Source organism: Mustela erminea, chromosome X, assembly GCF_009829155.1.
Source record: "Mustela erminea isolate mMusErm1 chromosome X, mMusErm1.Pri, whole genome shotgun sequence".
NCBI lineage: Eukaryota > Metazoa > Chordata > Mammalia > Carnivora > Mustelidae > Mustela > Mustela erminea.
The window spans coordinates 40,684,716-40,699,567 of NC_045635.1; the positions used below are offsets into that span (position 1 = coordinate 40,684,716).

General features: G+C 52.8%; 2 protein-coding genes across 8 annotated transcripts in view; one reads left to right on the plus strand and one right to left on the minus strand.

Annotated features, from left to right (window-relative positions):
- Window positions 1-1,846: 1,846 nt before the first annotated feature.
- Window positions 1,847-5,118, minus strand: LOC116582236. Its single transcript, XM_032329689.1, has 4 exons — window positions 4,977-5,118; window positions 4,585-4,707; window positions 3,693-4,230; window positions 1,847-3,058 (listed from the first exon to the last, which is right to left on the minus strand). Exons 1-4 carry the CDS (start codon window positions 5,116-5,118, stop codon window positions 2,971-2,973), a joined length of 891 nt encoding a protein of 296 aa, XP_032185580.1. The 3' UTR covers window positions 1,847-2,970.
- ZNF674 (zinc finger protein 674) overlaps window positions 4,067-14,852 on the plus strand; it is a 29,297-nt gene continuing 18,511 nt past the window's right edge. The window contains exons 1-7 of one of the 7 annotated variants that reach the window (XM_032330983.1): window positions 4,088-4,153; window positions 4,786-4,843; window positions 4,924-5,027; window positions 5,690-5,885; window positions 6,765-6,809; window positions 10,622-10,748; window positions 11,050-11,145. In XM_032330983.1, the coding sequence (XP_032186874.1) occupies window positions 6,795-6,809; window positions 10,622-10,748; window positions 11,050-11,145 (238 nt within the window). In that variant the 5' untranslated portion in view covers window positions 4,088-4,153; window positions 4,786-4,843; window positions 4,924-5,027; window positions 5,690-5,885; window positions 6,765-6,794. Of the gene's footprint in view, window positions 4,154-4,200; window positions 4,844-4,923; window positions 5,028-5,689; window positions 5,886-6,764; window positions 6,810-6,927; window positions 10,749-11,049; window positions 11,146-14,852 lie in introns of those variants that run through there. The other 6 variants (XM_032330982.1, XM_032330984.1, XM_032330978.1 and 3 more) reach the window with 6 other exon arrangements.

The following is a 14,852-nucleotide window of genomic DNA, read 5'->3' on the forward strand; positions in this document are numbered from 1 at the left end:
GAAAACAAAAGAGAAAAAGGGAAAATCTAATTGCTGCCAGAGAAAAAAGGCATATCACCTTCACAGGAGAAACAATAAAAATGGCAGCTGCCTTTTCAACAAATTCAATGAAAACCAGAATACAATGAAGTGCTATCTTTATTTTCTCTTTCTTTCTTTCTTTCTTTCTTTTTTTTTTTTTTCTGAGAGAGCCTGCATGTGTGAGCAGGAGGGAGAGGCAAAAGGAGAGAATCTCTTTTTCTTAAAAGATTTTAAATTTATTTGAGAGAGAGGGAGAGAACACGAGCAGAGGGTGGTAGTGGAGGGAATCAGAGGGAGAAAGAGAAGCAGACTGCCCACTGCGTACTGAACGCCATGCACTGGCTTGAACCCAGGACCCTGAGATCATGACCTGAGCCAAAGGGAGATGCTTAGCAAACAGAGCCACCCAGGCACCACACAGAGAGAATCTCAAGCAGGGTCCACACTCAGTGCAGAGCCCAGTGAGGGGCTCCTCCTTCCGACAAACCTGAAATTATGACCAGAGCAGAAATCAAGAGCTGGACACTCAACTGACTGAATGAAATGGTATCTTTAAAGGGCTAAAATGAAAGTACTGCTAACTTGTAATTCTATTCCCAGATTTTATAAGATTTATTTTTTTATTTGAGATAGTGAGAGACAGACAGAGTGAGACCCAGCACACAGTGGGGAAAGGCAGTGGGAGAGGGAGGGAGAAACTCAAGCAGACTCCGAGCCAATCATGGAGCCCCAGGCAGGGCTTGATTTCATGACCAAGAGATTACGGCCAGGGCCAAAACCAAGAGTCTGACACTTAACTAACTTTGTCACCCAGGCACCCTGAGACAACACCCTTTTAAAATAAGGATGGAATAAAGTTGGTTTCAGAAAAACCAAAACTGATCAAATTAATTTTCAGCAACTGACCCTAAAATACTCAAGATATACCTTAAAGTTAGAAAATAATGATCCTTAAAAAATAAAAGGGCAAAAAGGAATGGAGAGGACTACAAAGAGAAAATAAGTGGGTAAATCTATATAGACACTGACAGTCTTAAACAATTATAGTATCACATCAAGAGGAATAAAATATATGTAGAGTTAAAAACTAGGTTGACAAGAGAACAAAAGGATGGAACTGAGCAACAATTTTTTACATCATTGAATTCGGGAGGAAGTAATGGCATTCATCTACAAGAGACTAATATATCAGTGGTGTCTGTCGTAAGCTCTAGGGTAACTATACAAGTAGAATTAAAAACTGCAAGAAAGCAGACTTGCTTTGCTCCCACGCAGGGCATGCACCAGGCCCTCTGCTCCTCAGCCATGAAAAAGCAACTGCTGCGCCTTCCAGGCCTCCCAGATGCCGCTGCTGCGACTCATGCGTTGCTGAGGGCGGACTCACTGGGTTCAGAAGGTCCATGTCCTAGGATGGCAAAAACACACTAGAGAGTGAGTAACCATCTGAGCATTTGCAGCAGCGGTGCGACACAGGTCTCCAAGGCCCCGCTTGGGCACCATGATGCCCTAGGACTCAGGACTCAGAAACGCTGTTCTGCTTCTCAGAGGCCTGTGAGGCCTCCTGAGCTGTTTGATGCATGGTTAGGACTCACTGCGGGAAAGCGTGTGGAATAGAAGCAGCAAAGGGAAAGGGGGTAGGGGTGAGGCCCATTAGCAGCCAGGCATGACATGGCAGTGATTGCCCCCCAAAGGAGTCCCAAGGTCACCGATTCATTCTCCCAGGAACCATGTGTGTGACAAAACCTGCCATGCCCGGCCAGCTGGGGAAGCTCGCTCCAGCCTTGGGGCCTGGGGCCTTGCTGGGAGGTTGTGCTGGCAGGCAGGCGGCATCCCTGTGACTGACAGTAGCTACTCAGGCTACCGCCCTCCAGAGGCCAAACTAATACAGCATGGCCCAGGGCCTCACGCAGGCAAACCCAGACCTTCACCCTGAGTCACACTGTCTGCAGACGCTCTCGGGCCACACTGGAACAGCGATGCTCAGACTACAGTCTCACTAGGCAGAATGTGACAGGGGCTTAGCAGTGGTCTCCCAGGAGCCAGACAACGACCAGTGCTCCGGCAACAGGATTTTCTGGGGAATGTACGGGCCTCGAGCAATCCGGGTCTCCTGGGTTTATCCTCTACAATTAATTTTCACTTCATTAGAAGTCTAGTGGCCGACGGGAAAAAATGCTTTCAGGTGAGTATGAGTGGTGACCCTGGGTAAGGATGGAACCGGGCACGGGCACGATTGTGCAAGAAGGCAGCAAAGGGGAAGCCCATGCTATGGGAAGGTACAGCAACGGCACCAACGTGCTACCGAGTGTGTGCGAGAGGGCGTAAACCACCAGAGCAAACCAGGAGCCCAATGTGGGCTCAATCCTGGGCTTGGGGCTCTAAGATGCGCCCTAGGTCAGTCACAACAGCCCTTTAGGCAGGTGGTCCTCCGCTGTGACCCAAGGGGCCAGAAAGTGCTGCAGACAAGCCTTCTCACCTATGGACTGATATACCCAAAAATACCGGGCAGAGGATGGACCGGAAGAACACCTTGCACGCTTCTCGAGTCTGAAATGGCAAAGTCACACTAGAAATGCTACCGTTGCCTGAGTAACACACACGTGTCCTTCCCCAGGCCCCACGCCAACTGCTCGGCATAGTCTTTCTGTGCGAGCACCTGCCCGTGTCTTACGAGGATCCGGGAGACTCTGACCAGGGCCCAGCACCAGAGACTTCGGCAGCTGGGGATTTCTCAGCTGTCCTCGGGACACTAGCATACCAACTCGGCTAAACCTCTCCTGCTTCCCGACGATGATGGCCGAAAAGAAGGACAGCAGGTCTCTTCTCTAGAAAGAAACAGGCGGCGTCTCCAAGCCTGGCCGTCACTTACAAACGCACACGGAATGCATTCACAGTGGGCAGCAGTACCACTCACGCGCCTCAGGGAAAGCGGGCTCTTTCCCTGGGATCCTAAAGGCTTGGGCCGTCACTTCCCAGAACTCTGCGCTGTAGATCCGGGCTAGGAATCCCCCAAACCACGGGGAACCTCAGTTCAACCCTAGAGAGCAAAGGGAAAGACAGGGAGAAAGCAGTATGTTCCCGTGGAAGCTTACCGACGTGTACGCGGGACTGCGTGACGGTTTCTGCCACAGGTTTCCCTCACAGTGCGTGGCACCTGTGGCTCCAGCTCACAAGGAATCGGGCACATCTGACCTGACACCCGACCACGCACGGCCCAGGGTTCTGCTCGGGGCCCAGGCAGCTACAAGGGCGCCACACACTTGGTCTCTTTTCCCCACACCCTGACGGAAACAGCAAACTTTCCTCAACGGCACGGACAGGCTTTATTAGCGGCCACGCTACCAGTGCCTGCCACTGTCCCAGACCAAAACTCTCTGCTTCTTTAGGCGGTGCTGTCAGCAAAACCACACTCTCCTAGGACGCCCGGGGTCCCTGAAACTGGAGCAGCACGATTTCTTTCAGGAGAATCGGGCAGAGGCGTCCGCGTCTGTGGGTGTGGCTGCCCTCCAGCCCCGCGCCCAGGCTCCCCTCCGGGACTCTTCCCCCGACGGGGCCTGACCCCTGCCCTCTGGCCCCCTCGGACCCGGGACCCGCCCGGCTCCCAGGGAACGGCCCCGCCCCCAAGATGGCCGCGCCCCTGTGCCGCTGAGGACGGCAGCGGGAGCCGCTACCGTTTCTTATTCCGACGAGCTGAAGGAAGCGGAGAGCGTGGCTTTGCGGGGTGGCCGGTGCGCAGCAGAACGGCGCGGGACACAGCGCCTCGGCCTCCGAGGCGGCGGGACTGGAGCCGCTGAACCCCTCCGCAGGCGTCTCGCCGCCCGGAAGCCCATTCCCGCCCCGCCCCAGCCCGTCCCTCGCCTGAATGTGCGACTCGTCGCGGAAAATGTTCGCACGCTCTGGTCGCCGCGTCGCGCCGCAGAAGAACCCCGACAGAATCACTGTCCGCGACACGGCCCATCTTGCCCATAGACAGTGCGGACCCGGCCCCCTCGCCCCGTCTCCGTGCGCGTGCGCCGCGCTCCGACCTCGGGCTGCGGGGCGACAGGAGCGGAAGTGCTCCGCTGACCCGAGAGCGGTGCGCCGTCGCGCCGGTTGTTGTTATCCACCGCGACCGTCGGGTTGTGGGAGTCGAGTACGGGAAGGCGGAGCGGATACGGGCTGCAGGGGAGGGCGGGGTTCGTGGGTTCGCGCCTCTGAGGGCTCGCGGCACTGGGCGACGGGCCGAGTGCGGGCATCGGGATGCGGGCGGCGGCGAGTGATACAGTCAGTGAGTTTGCGGAGTGCCTAGTAAGTGCGAGGCACCTTTGCGGTCCCCGCTCCTCTTCCTGACGGCCTGTGAGCAGGTGCTATGATTATCTTCGTTTTATTGCGAGGAAGCAAGAACAGAAAGGCTCAGGCCGCTGTCCCAAGTCACACAGCCACGCAACCCCGGGGCATCCTTCTGCCTGTTTCCCTCCTGCCTAGCGCTAGGCCTTTCTAACTACCGTTTCCGAAATTGATCAAGTTTGTGGTTGCTGTCTGCCTTGAATAGAGGCTCGAGTAGAGCTCCACAAGGTCGGGGACCTCTGACGAGTTTGTTCCCTGGTGCATCTAGAGCTCCACAAGGTCGGGGACCTCTGACGAGTTTGTTCCCTGGTGGATCTGCAGCGCTTAGTACAGGCACATAGCGGGCCTTCCCCATTTTCACTGGACGAATAAAAGCGACAGAGCAGGCCGTGAGTTGATTGCAGAGGCAGTGCTCAGCTCCTTGTCTGGTGTTAATAGGGTCCTACTAAACATCGCTCTTCCAACTCAGATGAGGCCTTGGGCTTCCTCGCATAAAGTAAAACACTGGAGTTTTCCTCGGCTTCAGTCCGTCACAGGGGTTGCTGATTGCATCTCCTGTGTGGTCCTTCTTTCCAGGAGCGGGGTGCGTCACTGGGACCACGGCTCACCAACTGCGGGTCCCAGCTCACCTGCACCTGGGCTTCCGAGTCTACAGAAGAGCCAGTCTGAGGCCTCAGAAGGTGAGTCCCCCTGGGTCAGAGGCACAGATGTGGTGCCGCAGGGATGGTCCCAGCTGAAACGCGTTTGTCTCTGAATCCTTAGGTCCTGCATCCTTAGGAACAAGAGAGCTCTTCTGAGGGGCCTGAGAGGAGCCTCGGCCCAGACCCAGAGCCCATGGCAGAGGGAGGAGCCTCAGAGCACAACCCCAGAGCTCGGGGCAGAAGGGCAGGGACTCAAGACAGAGCCAGAACCCAGTGCAGGGGGTGTAGGTTCCCGGGACAGACCCGGACCCTAGGCCAGGGGGTGGAGGCTTAGAGGATGAGCAGGTCCAGGAAGAGCTGGACCTGCAATCACCTCTGTCCCTCCTCCAGCTGATGGAGAGCATGCCCACTGTGTGATGGTGGGCAGTTGGACCCCATTGGAGGAGATAGATGAGATGTCCAAGTGGATGGAGGGACGGTGCCATGAGGCAGGGCAGGATCAGGGTGACGAGTGACACTGCCAGCCTCGCAGGGCTGTCTCCTCTGCTGACATGCCTGTGTGCACAGCATAACGGCCCCCTTTTTTCCAATTCGCTGTTTCTGACACCCACCTCCACACAAATGTTAATACTCTCCCTGGTCTGAGTAAAGTGCAGAACACTTTTGTATGGTTTTCTTTTCTCCTGGGTAAAATTTTCAAGTAGTCAGAGGTCCGCTGTCTTCTGGTTCTGCTGCCTCGTTTTGGTGCTGCTGTGACTGGGTCTGAGAGCATGAGACGTTAATCTGCCTGCAGCTGAACCCTAGTGTCATGAGGCTGCCCCAGGGGTGCTGCGATGACAGCAGCTACTCTGTGTAGAAACTCCTTGTGAAGACTTTGTTTTGAAAACTGCCAAGCAGGTATGCCTGGGTGGCTCAGGTGGGTAAGCGTCTGCCTTTGGCTCAGGTCATGATCCCAGGGTTCTGGCATTGAGCCCCATTGGAGCTTTCTGCTGGGTGGGGAGCCTGCTTTTCCTTCTGCTAGCAACATCTCCTGCTTGCGCGCATGCGCGCTCTCTCTCTCTTAGTCTCTGTATGTCAAATAGATACGTGAAATCTTTAAAAAATAAAAAAAGGGAAGAAAGAATGAAAACTGCCCAGCAGGGAAGAGCAGGAAAGGAGGACATCACCAGCCGGGAACAGGGTGGAGGAGGGCAGTGAAGGGCAATGTTCACAGGCGGCCAAGGTCAGTGGCTTCCAGCTCCTCAGGGAATGGCCAGTGCTGGGCTCTTCACCTACCTCTCTGCCTCCAGCCCCCCCATTCCCTGCCCCTCCTCCAGACTCTGCCCAGGCTTTGTCACTTCTGGGGCTCAGTGTTATCCGTTTTATGAGTGATAATATCCACATTCAAAAATGCAGGTAAACAAAAAAGAACTGAAATCGCCAGTCAGAGAAAACCAGTGTCAATATTTTAGTAACCACTCTGGGACACTGCCGTTCCTCAGTATGTACATAATTGGGGAACAAATGAGCTTGTGCTGCACCTGCGTTTTTGTAATCTGCTTTTATATATGTTAGGAAGAGAAACTAGATTCACATTGGGCATTTTGGAAGCCCATAGACACAGGTCCTGTGCAAAGCTCACACGAGCTTATCCACATCCCAGGGACCAGGCTGGAGCTTCCAGGCTCGCTGCACATTATTCTCCCCAGGTGCACGGGTGATTGCCCTCAGGCTGGTGGGGATGGTCTCATGGCTGAATGCACTGAATTCGCGACCCCCCTCATTCTGTCTTCCTAGATCTCCGCCCTTTGTCCAGGGCAGAACAGGATGGCCACAGCCCAGGTAAGTTCCTTATCCCCTCCCTCTAGTTTTCAGGGAACTTGAGGCAGCTTTGGGACATCTGGATTGTAAGCTCAACAAACCTGCCCCTCCTCTCTGCTGCGGCTGTTTTCCATTCCAGCTGTAATCCAGTTCTGGTTTCTCCAGTCCTTCCCCTCACCACAAAAACCAACAATCTAAAATGAGAAAAGACGGAAGGAAAATGATGGGTCTCGTCCGCTGCTTCCTCTGGGAAATGCACCTCCTCTTTGTTGTTCTGCTTCTCAGGGAAGCTCACTGAAGCCCAGAGACCCACTTTTTCTGTGTCTTCGCTTCCACCTCACTGTTTACTTTTTTATTCTATTCAAATAATGAAAGTAAATCCGTGCTTGACATTCTGTGCACTAGGAAGAGTCCCAGCATCTCCATTTCTTCTGTGCCCAGTGCCATGCTTCTCCTCAGAGTGCCCACTGGTACAGTATGCAAATAGGGTGGGGTGGCTGTGTTTCCGTCAGTTTCGTGAGCTGAAAACGGGTCTGTAGGCTTTGTTGGATGAGTGTCTGCACAAGTGCCATCCGAGTCCCACTGCCATCTTTCTTTTCCTGCCTCGTTCTCTTCTGGGTTGTGGTCCTCCTCAGCGCAGAAAGATTCCCGTTTCGTGCAGTGCTCTGGGCATGTCATTCACCTGTTGCTTTATTTGTACATACTCAGCTTTTGAATTTTCTTTTTCTGTTCTATATGGTGGCTCCTGGATGACTTGTTATGTGTATCTTCAGTAGTGCAGGTGTTTATGGAGGCTACATCGGGAAGTTGGATTTGGGGGTCAAAGGTATTCACGCTTGAATTGGCTATTCCAGATCCTAGACTAATTACGACTGTCGCAAAATGTTAAAGACCAGATCATTTCTGCGTTCAGCTTTCCCGGGCTGTTGAAAGTTGAAAAGGAAACTAGTTGGTTTTATGGAGCCCTTTAACCTTGGATTTGATAAAGAGGCTACAGAAAATAAATGATACACCTGATTGACTTGAGACCCTGGATGTCAAGATCCTAAACACATACTCTGAATACAGAGTTAATACATTGAATTGAGCATTGTGAAAGATGATTGGTGTATATGGTAAAACATTCAAAGCTTGTTTAACAAAAGGTGAAAATGAATTCTCCCTGTCACCCCATGCCCCATCTCCTTCCTTGTTTCATACGATCCTGGAGAGATCACTTGTGTACATCTCTTTCCACGTAAGAGTGCCATTTACTTTGGATCTCTTCCTTCTTCGTATAGTACAACACATTCTGGACTTTTCCACAATCATTGTATTTCACTGTGTGTCTGAACAACCCGTTTTCCCCCCTGGGCACGCTTGACATTTGGGGCCAGGCAGTGCTGTGTTGTGGAGGGCAGTTGTGTGCGTTGGAGGATATCTAACTTACCCTGCCATGGACTCCCCTGATGCCCATGTCCCCACCCCTTGCCCCTTGTGGTGACAACGAAGAGTTTTTACAGACCTTGCCAGCTGTACCCTGAAGGGCTATATCACCCCCGGGTGGTATGCCATTGGCACTAACGGCTCTGTGACATTCTGCTGGCTGGAACTACCATATTATATATTTGCTTTCTGCCAGGGGTGTACATTGAGGATGTTCTGGTCTTTTGATATCATTAAGGATGCAGTGATACTTAGCCATGTATGGTTCTGTTGGTTCCTTGTGAGCGGGTCTCCTCTGCAGGATAGCTTTCTGGGGTTGAGACTTCTAGGTCAGAGGCTCTGTGCATCGTGAATTTTGACAGCTGAGGGCCTCTGAGCCAGTGGTTCCCCTCTGCTCACCAGTGTGGTCATGGTCCCTGACACCTGCACTGTCCCCTGGGAAGGTGACAGGAGGGGTGGGCCACTCTGAGCACTCCTCCTGCTGGCGACACCTGCCTGTCACTGTCCTGCCACACAAGGCGTGTCCTGGCTCGTCTCCATCGGCAGCGCTGGGAAACCAGCTGCCCCATGTGGCCTGTTGGGGCCCCATGGGTGCCACCCGGGCCACCCGGACTGAAGACCAGTCAGTGCAGGGGGAACAGGCAGGGTGTCAGGGTGTCAGCGGGGGGGTCTTGCTCTCTCTCTGATAGGACAACAGGCCCTCCGAAAAGTGAGCATTTGTTTGGTGCTGCCAAGACCAAACACAGACCTTTCCTTTTTCCCCTCCATCTGCTGCCCATGCAGACTCCCACCCTCCTGCTTCCGGTTACCTCTCAGGCTGATTAGCCACAATTAGCAGTCAGGTGACTGTGTGGCCTTCTTCTGTATGGAAACAGCCCAGCCCTTCTCTACTGTGTCTTTCTCCAGCATGGCTCCCCTGGTCTCATGTAGAACACTTTATCTCTGACACTTCTGGTCACTGATATGTGGAAGGTTCCCCCACACCAGACACTCTGCCACACCTGCTGGGTATCCTACACATAACTCAGTTGGAATACTGTGTCCTCGGAGATAGCATCGGATCCCGCAGCTTAAGGGTTCCATCCTACCAGACTGCCGCCTCTCACACCTCCCGGCAGATGCCAGCCCCCAGTTGCAGGCTTTTGACCCACTGGCCATAGGTCAGAGGTCCGGTGGCCCCCTCCTTGGATTCGACTGTTTGCTAGAGCGTCTCATAGGACTCGGGGACATGCTGACTTACATTTCTGGTTTATTAAAGGATATGAGGAAGGATACACATGAACAGCCAGATGAACATACACATAGGGTAGGGCCTGGGAGGACCCTGAGCACAAGAGCTTCTGTCCGTGTGGACTTGGCAAGCATCGTCCTCCCAAGATGTGGATGCGTTCCCGCACCTGGAGGCTCCCCGAAACCCATGCTCTGGGGATTTTATGGCAGCTTCATAACGCAACAATGATCGGTTGTCAACTCCATTTCCAGCCCCTCTTCCATCTCTGGAGAAGGTGGTGGGGCTGAAAATCCAGAGTTTCTAGTCATGTCTTGGCCTTTCTGGTCCCCAGCCCCTGCCGTGCACCTCTAGTCTCCTCATAAGAACATGAGATGCTCCTTGTATTCTTCTCACGTGGGGACTTGTAAGGGTTTGGGGGGCTCTGCAACAGGGACCTAGAGCCAAGACTAGGATATATTTTCTGTCTCCTCACAGTTCTGACTGAAGAGCTGTGTTTATAACTGTTGTCCTAGCTCTCTGTCCTCTTCCAGGCCTTCTCTGCCTGCCCCGAGCAAAACTGACTTCTTTCTATTCTCTTTTCCCTATACTGCCCCTTCTGTTACCCTTAGAGGACAGTTAGCCGGCCCTCCTGCCCTCTGTCCCTTTCCTGTGTGCATTTCTAAACTTGGTATTTCTCTACCAGACGGACACGCCTTCAGTTCAGAAAAGGTGTCTCTTTTTATCAATCTTGATATTCTCTGGACTTAGCGGCTTGGTTGGTGTTCAGTCAGTGAGCTGAGATTGCATTTCTGGAGGAAGATATCTTTACCACCTTTTCTGTTTCTTTATAAAGTTTAAAATAATGTAGGTGACAGAAGCATTCCATACACTACATGGTCTCAAATTGGGCAGGGAACAGCAGGGAACAGTTGTGTCGAGAAAGGCAGGGCAGTGTCGTGTTGAGAAACGTGGATGTAGAATGCAGAACACATGCATTTTCATCCCTCTTTTCTTGCTTTGTGACCCTGGGCAAGTGACCTTCCACTCTGAGGTAAGCCAGTCTGTCCTCCACTGTCCGGGGTCTTCTGGGGTGGACGCCGGATTGAATGTCTGCCATGTGTAGAAGACTGTGGATGGGACACAGTGTCCCGCTCCCCAATCCCAGCACTCCGGGCTCATACAGAATGTGCCGTTGCAGGAATCCTTGACCTTCAGGGATGTATTCGTGGACTTTACCCTGGAGGAGTGGCAGCAACTGGACTCCGCTCAGAGGAACCTCTACAGAGATGTCACGCTGGAGAACTACAGCCACCTGGTGTCCGTGGGTGAGGGATGGCTGTGCAGGGTGACAGGGACACATGCATTCGGCATACCTCAGCTGCTAGCTGCTCTGGGGCCTCTGAAGCCCAGAATGAGCCGGGGCCTCGGGTTCGCCACTAGGAAGTTACAGTCCCACCCGGGGTGTCTTGCTCTCGTCCTCTTGGCGAATGTTCTGCACTGAGGGGCACAGAGCTGTCCTCATGGGGCCACACCAAGGCCAGACTGTCTCGGTTGGCAAGGCTGGGTCTTGGTTCCAGAACACCTCCGGCATTACTAATGATGTCCTGTGTCCTTTTCCTTCTTCAGGATACCTTATTACCAAACCAGATGAGGTCTTAAGACCGGGACAAGTAGAAGAGGCCATGGGGGCAGAGGGAGAGCCGCCAGCCCGGAACCATCCAGGTGAGCATGCACAGGGCCTGTTGGGCCAGGGCCGGGGACCTAGAAGGTCAGCAGGAGCTGGGTGTCAGGGGCAGGCCTGGGAGTGCTTCTCAAAGCCCCTAGGCTCGGGGACATGACTTGGGTTCACAGAAACCAGCCACCATGGTATCCACATGATGCCCCCGCCCAGCACCCTTCTGCAGCCCCCTTGTCCTTCTTGGGGTTCCAACCGCATGGCCGCCACTGCTGTTCAGATCCCATTTCCAAATCCTGGTGTTCCTTTCCTGCTCCCTCTTCTTTCTGGAAGCCTTGAGGGTGTTTTCCTTCCTTGGGCATTTGCCCTTTCCTCAGAAGAGATGTGGTGTCAATGTGACACGTCCTCTTTATGTGCCATCCTGTGGGCCCTTTACAGCTGACGCTGGGGTTCCTCTTCAGCCTCGGGAAGTCATCTTGCCTGGCTTGCTGGAGCTGGTGGAGACCAAAAGCTTTGCTGGCGGCCTCCAGCTTGGCCGGGCCGGGCAGCCCCCATGCTCTCTCTGCACTCCTGTCGTGCTCCACAGCATCATCCTTCATGGGATCGAGTCCCCGCTTCTCAGTCCCTCCGTCTCTTATAACTGTAGCTCCACTCCACCTGTCGTCAGCTTCCTGCTCTTACCACACCGCCTCCCTCCCACTCACCTGTTCTGTCTTCCATGTCATCTCTGTCCTTACTCAGAACACAAGGGATCCGGAGAGGACATTCCTCCCAGGCGGCCTGCTCCAGCGAGCACCGCCTCTGTCCTGGGCACTGCAACTCGTTCCTCATTCGTGGGTTTGGTTGGTTTGGCTCTGGGCCCCTTGTGGGGATCCACACACCCTCACACACCTGCCCTCCTCGTCTTCTGGCATCGTTACGGCGGCCACTCCGGGCGCCCACCCTGGAGGGCTTCCCTAGAGCCCGCCTTCGCCGGACCATGTACCCTATTTCTCTTGGGGCTTACCTGGGCTTGCCTGCACCGGCCTCTCCCATGATTGTTTGGGGGAACAGTGTCCTCTTCATGCTCCATCAACCCCATATCTGCTGCCTTGTTCAGATTTGTCAGCATTGCTGCTCTGCTCGTGGCCTGCCTTTTCCTACCTCCAGGGTTTTCAGGAATCGAAGTGGCTGAGTCTCCTTCTCAGTTCAGTGGTGACCTAGAAGGAGGAAGCGCCAAGTCAGAGGCACAGTCATTGAGTCCAGTAACGGCATATGTCGGAAGGAGCTGTCCCCGCGTTTGGTGTCCTGTCAGCACATTCCCAACCCCACCTCCAAGTTCTGCCTCTTCTCAGGGTTTCTCTTTGTCATTCTGTGGATGGCCACCTCCTAGGTCCCGGGAATCCCTTCACACCTACATTTCTGGAGATTGCTAGTTAACTCCCTCTATGAAAAGTCAGGATTTATCTCAAGTACACCTTGGCCTTCTCAGCTCTTCACAAGGCTTGTTAAGTTATTTGTAGTTTCTCTGTTGGTTACATTAATGTGGAAGTAACAGAGCTAAGCTTCTATTTCGGCATTCTATTTGGTAAGTTTAAATTTTTTAATTGTTTCTTATTATTTTTAAAAGATTTTATTTGGGATGCCTGGGTGGCTCTTTCAGTTAAGCCGCTGCCTTTGGCTCAGGTCATGATCCCAGGGTCCTGGGATTGAGTCCCGCATTGGGCTCCTTGCTCGGCGGGGAGCCTGCTTTTCTCTCTGCCTCTGCCTGCCCCTCTGCCTGCTTGTATGCTCTCTCTCTGACAAATGAATGAATAAATAAAATCTTTTTAAAAAGATTTTATTTATCTATTTGACAGAGAGAGACAGCGAGAGAGGGCACACAAGCAGGGGAAGTGGGAGACAGAGAAGCAAGCTTCTCATCGGACCTGACGCAGGGCCCAATCCTAGGTTGCCAGGGTCATGACCTGAACCGAAAGCAGATGCCCAACGACTGAGCCATTTATTTGACAGAGAGAGACACAGCGAGGGAGGAAACACAAGCAGGGGGAGTGGGAGAGGGAGAAGCAGGCTTCCTGCTTGGCAGAGAACCCGACACGGGGCTCCATCCCAGGACCCCAGGACCATGACCTGAGCTGAAGGCAGACACTTAATGACCAAGCCACCCAGGTGCCCCTGGTAACTGTTTTTAAACCTACCTAAGTGTCTGTGGCTTATTCTCTGCCTAGAACACAAAACCCTAGAGAGAACGCCTGCATCTTACCTACGATGCTCTGGTGGGACATTCGATAGATAATCTTCCCTTCTGGAGGAGGGCCGAGCACGGAGGTTCAGCATTCATCCACAGCTGGCGGTCACTAGCTCTGGCTTTGGAGCCACAGCCCAGATTGCATTTCTAGTATCTTCACTCTCTAGCTGTCCCTCTGCACACTCGCCTCAGAGCCCCTTTGCCTGTTTAATAGAATGGGGCTCATGCTAGAACTTGTGAGATTGCCAGAATTTAATGAGGGGATGAAATAAAGCACCAAAAAAGGGTGCCTGGCCCCCAGGAGCTTTCCGGAGATGTTACCACTGATTCTATTGTTGATGATAAAATAGGTCTTACCACCATCTTTGTTAACCCAAGGCATTCATGTAGTGACCTGTGAACCTCTCAGGATCCTCACAGTTAGGCCCCATCCTATGGTAATTGTTCCAGAAAGCCCGGGGTGGTTCTGATTCTGTGCACTGTGAGTCACACTGCAGATAGTCTGACGCCCATGGCCATGTAGGATGCACTGGTTTAAATATCCCCTGGGAAGGGTTCAAAGGCTCAGGAGACACAGCCAGGCCTCACCCAGGAGCATGGGGGCAGGTGGGATGAGACCATGGGAGCAGGTGGACTCACTACCGGAAAGCTTTTTCTCTTCTCTCATTCCTCCAGACTTTAAGCTACCTCAGACTGCCTCTTCCCCTGGGCCCTGGAAGAAATTTCTGGCAGGTCCCAGGAATTCCCTGGTTGTTCTGATGGGACATTTGAGTGGCTCAGCTGGTTGGGTGTGTGACTGTTGATTTTGGCTCAGGTGGGGATCTGGGTGTCCAGGGCTCGAGCCCTGCATTGGGCTCTCCACTCAGCGGGGAGTCTGCTCGTCTCCCTCTGCCTTACCCTCTGCTCCCTCTCCGTCCCTCTGTCTCTCTGTCTCTTCCTCTCTCTTTCTCTCAATAGATCTTTTAAAAAATTCTCTGGTTCTTCTGAAATAAAAGAAATCTTCTAGGAATAGTTAGTCCCAGGAGTGGCCTCACTGTAGTAATCCGATTTGTCTAAACCCATGTAGTGAGATTCACAGTACTTCACATGTACTGTGAAGTCTGAAGTCCATCAAAATGTTGAGCTTTTCACAGAAAAGTCTTTGCCTTTCTGAATTTTCCCTGTCTTCTGTTTTCTGTTTTGCTCACTTCTCCTTTCTATTTCTTTTTTTCTACATATTTTGGGTTTACTTTGCTATTCTTTTTTTTAAGATTTTATTTATTTATTTACTTGACAGAGAAAGACACAGTGAGAGAGGGAACACAAGCAGGGGAGTGGGAGAGGGAGAAGCAGGCTTCCCGCAGAGCAGGTAGCCAGATGCGGGGCTTGATCCCAGGACCCTGGGATCATGACCTGAGCCAAAGACAGACACTTAATGACTGAGTCTCCCACGGGCCCCCTACTTTGCTATTCTTTATCTAGGCTTTCCCCCCAACACTCTATTACAAAAATGTTCACAGCGGACAAGTGAAAGAATTATAGCTTGGA